The 6323-nt window shown below is 29.7% G+C and overlaps 1 protein-coding gene across 4 annotated transcripts in view; it reads left to right on the plus strand.

Moving 5' to 3' along the window:
- Positions 1 to 6323, plus strand: part of Sesn (Sestrin) — a 265432-nt gene that overhangs the window by 177241 nt on the left and 81868 nt on the right. The window contains exon 1 of one of the 4 annotated variants that reach the window (XM_014427233.3): positions 5602 to 5798. The exons of the other annotated variants lie outside the window; for them this stretch is intronic. Coding sequence (XP_014282719.1) covers positions 5787 to 5798 — 12 coding nt within the window. The 5' untranslated portion in view covers positions 5602 to 5786. Of the gene's footprint in view, positions 1 to 5601; positions 5799 to 6323 lie in introns of those variants that run through there. 4 annotated transcript variants of the gene reach the window in all.

Genomic DNA, 6323 nt, shown 5'->3' on the forward strand with positions numbered 1-6323 from the left:
TTATCATTTATGATTTAATTCAATATTTTGTATGATTCTAAATTTGTTTGAATACTATTCCTTTTCAATTGTATGTTACTCTAAATGTTGTTGTTATCCCTTTTGTTCTATAGCCCTGATGAACACCTGAAACTCAGGTCGAAACGTCGGCATAAAATAAATAAATATGGTTTTGTTTATTTATGTTGTTCTTTGCTGACCGCACCCCCCGACAACCTTCTTCTAGCATTTTTATAGAGAAAAACTATTATGGACATGATAGATTACAAAAAAAAAAAATAGTTTCCAAATTTTATAAAAACAGTTAGTACATGTATTGTACGAATGTACTGAATAAATTATTACATTGCTATTTCATTTTTACATCTAATGTCTAGATTAACTTCAAACAATACAGAGTTTTAAAGAGTATACAATACGTATTTAGAAATGTATTTATTAAAGAACTGACAAATCCCATTAAATAATATAACCTATAAATCACCATGTTTTAATTTTAATTTAAACAAATAAGTAACTGCTCAGATGCTTGCAAAACGTTTTGAACAATTATGCTACATGAGAATTCTTGGTACTTTTGTTTATAGACCTACGTGATCTGTAAATAGGTTTATGTATGTTTGTATATAATAATATTTAATATGTTTTTATTATTAGTATGATGTGTCATAAATAATTGGCTGTGATTTTTTTTTTACTCGAATAATTTCTCAGGATGAAATTTTCTTTTGTTTAAGGTTTTTTTTCTATACCCACCTTTCTCTCTTGTTCTAAACTAATAGAATCAATTCAGTTTATTCATGAGTTTATTTTTAATAAAATTTGCAATAAACAATAAAAACGTATTTGTCGTTAAAATTCAGAGACATAAGAATGTTTTTTTTTTTGTTGGTTTTTCCAAGTTTTGAATAATATCATAACCAAACTTTTTTTTTAGGGGGGGAGGGTTTGGACGTATGATCTCGTTTATTTTTTTTCACATTGGGATTAAATAATTAAAATCTAAGAGGCGAAATATTACGTTATAGTTACAAATTTTGAAGAGGATTGATTTCACATTTATTTATTTAATTCCTCTTCTGTTGAATAAGGTTCCGCGAAATTATATCTGAGGACAATGTCGTCTCTCACGTACACTAAAATTCTGGAAACATCGTTAGAACTTAGAATGTACCAAACTTTAGGCTTTTTATGTAAATCTTGAACAAATATTAGGCCAATGTCAACAATAATTATACAATGGTTTTATTGATGCTTAAAAAGACGAACAACAAGTTTTCGTGGGGGGATCAACAAGGGTTCCCAAAAGGTTATTATCTATCACTAATTGAATTTACAAATTTTCTAACCCATTTCTAACTCAATTTGGAGAGATTGTTGTTGAAAATTTTAGCTTAAATTCACTCCTACTTCGATCTACTGTTATGCCTAGAAAGCTATCCTACATTCCGAATTATTGTTTATTTTATCCATGTTGGAAGGCCCCAAATATAACGTGTATCTATATATACATAGTAGAGACCCTCAAAAAGTGTTCTATGAGTTAGGGTACCGAAAGCAGCCCCAACTCTCAGAAGTGCAAAATTCTATTATTTTAGGGGAAAATACGAAAACGGATTGTATCATAAATTAGAATCTAATTATCTTTATATCAATTAATAAGAACAGAAACTAAAATAATTGAGAAAAAAACTGCTTCTTAAACGTCAGCAAATCAATAATATAGTGATAGCATATCAGATGGCATACATGCAGACCGTACACAGCACATCTAATTTTAGCAGCTTAGAAAGAAAAAAAGAAAAATAATATATATCGCTGTTTTGTTTTAATATTGGCTACTCTGACGAAAAAAGTTTTGGTTTTGTTTTTAAATGGACGTGTTCCAAAGATATTACCGTAGACAGAGGTTTCTTTCCTTTCCGTGGTCTATCTATAGACTGTCCCAAAGCTGGTATAGTTATCACAAAGTAACCACTGTCTACGTTACAATCAATAGAATACATTAACTATAAAATAAAATATTATTTTTTGACAGATGTGCCGTTATTAAAGCAAAGAAAGGATGATAGGTATATTAATTCAGTTAGTGGCGAACTATTTTTGAATAGTTATAGTTTAAACAATTTATAATCTTGTTGTAATTACACGGTTTGATAAGGTCGTATCCTATATTAATGTTATAATCATTAAACAGAAGAATGTAATTAATTTACTACGAGTATTAATCTAGTTTTCATGTTAATAGGTATTTAAGTGTTATTAAATTGTGAAACCGAAAAATCCAATTTTTGAATTGTCATGTCCCTATTTGTACTTTTTAGGCCGTTGGTATGAGGCTCAATGTCTAAAATTCAAGGCTTTGGAATATCCTAATAATAGTTTGTTACTTTTTATTATTATTAATTAATGTATAATTATAATTTTAAGAACATATCGTGCTTATCGCGGTTAGCCTTGAATTCTGCAATATGGTCGGAGGGAGTATCTTCGGCGATAGTTCCACTGACCGGAGGCGACTGTTTCCTGTCGCTATGTCGAGGTCACTTCAGAACGTGACCATACTTAACTATACACAGGGCTCGGCAAGATGAAGTGGATTAAAAACTTTATTTGGGCAACGATTGTAATTAAAATGATTAATGCCATAAAACTAGCATCGTTCAACAATGAACACGTGAACCGATGAATACCCACTATCACAATAATCACTTCAAAAATCAAGTAAATAAAATTAAATTACTGAAGTTAAATAAGAGAAGTATATAAAGAGTACATTGATTCAATTAAATAATCATCAATTAACACAATTGTTGTACTGCTGGAAATTAATCGGTTGTTATGATAAAAAAAAAATACAAAACGAAACAATGAGAGCGTTTGAGATATTCTTTTGACGTTTAGTACAATCTGTTTTTCATTAGTAAGATAAATAACAATGGTCTTTTTTATTTTTGAAGCGGAGAAAAACAAGTTCACCTTGAACGATGCATTAAGGAGGGGATTTATTTTTCAATCAAAATGAATTAAAACACTGACTCAAGCTGATTAACGCTGGAATAGAGGTTCAGAAATTTTTTTTTTAATCTTAAATTTTGAAACAATAAATTTCGTTATATGTAGAAATTAATGATCATACTATACAAAGGTATAGTAATCAAATATAGTTTGAGCATATGTCAGAATATTTTAAAGTATATTTTCCTATCTGAATGGTCCTATTTAGTAGCCTGATGTGAGATGTGCATTTAAGTGATCTTCTACTCATTACTTAATTTACTGGTATTGAAGATACTAATTTTGTATTTTAATGGTCTATCACCAGTGATGTGGCAAGAGGGATGCGCTGGGATCTTATGGGCTCTGCTCTACCCCTCACACGTGGGGGATAGAGTGGGCACAGCGATCCTCAGGTCGATTGTGTTAATATAGGATTTTATATAGGAGTGTAAATGTGACTAAAAATTCTTTTATTTTATATATTTAATTTTTCATACACATAGTTTGATTATATAAATTTTCTTTATCCTTCTTGTATATATTTTAAGAGAGATTTTATTTAGTTAACGTACTTTTTTTTCATTTATTTATTTTTATTCTTATTTTATTTTATTTTAGTATGAATGGAATCATTGCAGATTGTAATATCTATCAATAAATAAAGTTTAAAAAACATCTATTAATATCCTTAAAAATATACAGTTTTTAATTAAATTCCATTGCAACAATAATTATCTGGGTCAACATTTTAAACATCGCTATAAATTTTATTTGATTTCAAAACTACTACATGGACAAGTAAACAAAAAAAAAAAAGTGGGAGAAAAAACGCTTGAACGACCTTGGGGCGAACTCGTGTCTGCTTCTCAGGATGCAATGGGTTCGAATTTTAATTTCGTGATGTCATTCCATTACTAATTATTATTATAATATTTTATTCAGTCCTTTTAAAAATATTTTTGAATAAATAAAATTAAAATTATCACAGTTTATTGACATTATTGCAATAATGCCACAGACCTGTAATCGTAAATTTTAGTAACAGAAATTTTCTTACTTGTCTACAACAGAGTATTTGATTAGTATTTACATATTATGCTTTCTTTTTTATTTTCTTATGTTTTTTCTTTTCATTTAAATAACGCATAATCATAATTAAATATTAATCATACTGTTCATAGATGTATTATACTATATTTTATTGTATACATTACAGTGTTTTATCTGAAATTTATACATCTTGTAAATAAGCCCTATTTCATAAGGCTGTATTAGTAGCTGTATTAACCTTAATTCTCAACTAATGAGAAAAGAAAATTAAGTAAGATGCGGTGTAGTAATAATTATTATTATATGGGCGATAGACCATGGAGGTCTAAGTCCTCGCGTGATGTACTTAATAATAGTTCCTAATACATCGCGCGTTTCTTAACGTGTTTTTTTCGTAGGGTGGGTTCGTCGTTCCCACGCCATTTTTTTTTGTGAATATCACCCATTGGCTAATGGGCCTCGCAAATGCCCGGGGGGGGGGGGTTGTGAGAGAGTTTTGCATTAGTTTGTGGTTGAAAAAAGCCCGGGTGGGACCGGGACTCGATCTGACAACCTTTGGGTTGATGGACTGGCGCGTTGCCACGCTGCTACCGCGCTCCTCCTGTAGTTGCAATAATATTTGAAAATAAAATTTTAAAAAAAATCTAAAGATGACTTTTTCTTCATAATTTTCTATTTCGAAGGGATTATATTTATAATATATTCGGATTTTATTTTTTTTTTTTGAAAAAGGGCAGGAAACATTTATAATTTAGTATCGATAATAATCTGATATTTACAGTTTAATAAGATTTAAAATGTTGTATTTACAATTACAGAATCATTATCGCAAATAAAAAAAATGATTTTATAGATTGTCATTTTGTCTACTTAAATGCTCATATATAGCAGACTAATTCTAAATGATTTAAACCAAAAGGGGTTCAGATTACCTAACGGGGAAAAAATAACACTTCATAAATAATAAATTTAATTTAAAGACAAAAGATATAATTGTTTTAACATAAAAATGTTTTCACAATAATTAATCATTTTTCAGAAATTTAATATTTAACTATTTTCTTGTGAAATCTTCGTTTGTAGGAACTCGAAATGGTCAATTTCAAGGCCCTTAACCGCATTAGCTTCACCATTACTACTTTATTGAGTGTATGTATATGTTTACTATATATATAAAATACAAAAATTCAAATTCCACTGTATGTCTGTTCTTTAGATATTTTTTCCTTGGATTGAAGTGGTATTCTTTCTTGCTAGTTTAGTCATTTTCCTAATGACTCAGACATGATTTCCTGATTGGCAAACTGTTGGGAGACACAGATAGGACACAGACTAGAAGGAGCAAACCACCTGCTTGCCTTATCAACTCGTCCTCTAGCGATAAGTGTTGAAGAAAAACCTTGGAACTGTTTGTGACTGTATTCCCCCTCAGATATCGGCTGATAACCGCCATCTCACTCCAACCTCTATAATTAATTACATAATGCAATAATTTACCCAGCTCTTATCGTTGCCAGTTATAAAGGGGTGGGGGTTCGAGATAGGTGTATTTTTACTGATACTTTTTTTAATAGAGCCCAGAACAGTCTCGAAGACTATGCAGTCTTTCGTCGATCCGGATATTGTGAGTGAGTTGTGTGTTCGTGTTTCAAAAAATACTTAGCGATAATAGTGTTCTTAGTGTTTTAAGTGAAAGGTTTATCTTGGAGGTCTTGAGGCAGAGGATACACATATACATGGTTTCTCTGGTAAGTTCAAAGTGGACATTTCATTCCTTACTAATTGTTGGTGTTCTTGAAACATTTCAATTCTGAGCAGAGGTTTAAATATAACAAATGAGAAAAACCTCTCGTTACATAGATAATTCCCAGTCACCCGTTGGCCCCTAAGATTTAATAAATTGAATGCATAACTAAAAGTTAACTCATTTCTGAAAGATTACAAACATCGATTCATAACTGATAGTTTGTACATAATTAAATGTTTCTTAGTTGTCATGACATGATAAGTCGTGATTTAATGGATGTTTATGAGACTAAAGGGTTTTGTTTTCAATTTTATAATAATTACGTAATTTGTTTTGTCCAATTTTTTAAAAAATATTTTTCGCCCTCAATATTTACAATGATTCCTTTCCTAATCTCAATCATAGAGCCACAACTTTTTTTTTTTACTGACTTTAAAAAAAGTTAAGCTCTTAGCTTGTCTTATGTTTATTTATATCTGGATGCTTAATAATATCTTAATATTATAATTATATTAATATTAAAAAT

Source organism: Halyomorpha halys, unplaced genomic scaffold (genome assembly GCF_000696795.3).
Source record: "Halyomorpha halys isolate HHAL.00 unplaced genomic scaffold, Hhal_1.1 Scaffold627.1, whole genome shotgun sequence".
NCBI lineage: Eukaryota > Metazoa > Arthropoda > Insecta > Hemiptera > Pentatomidae > Halyomorpha > Halyomorpha halys.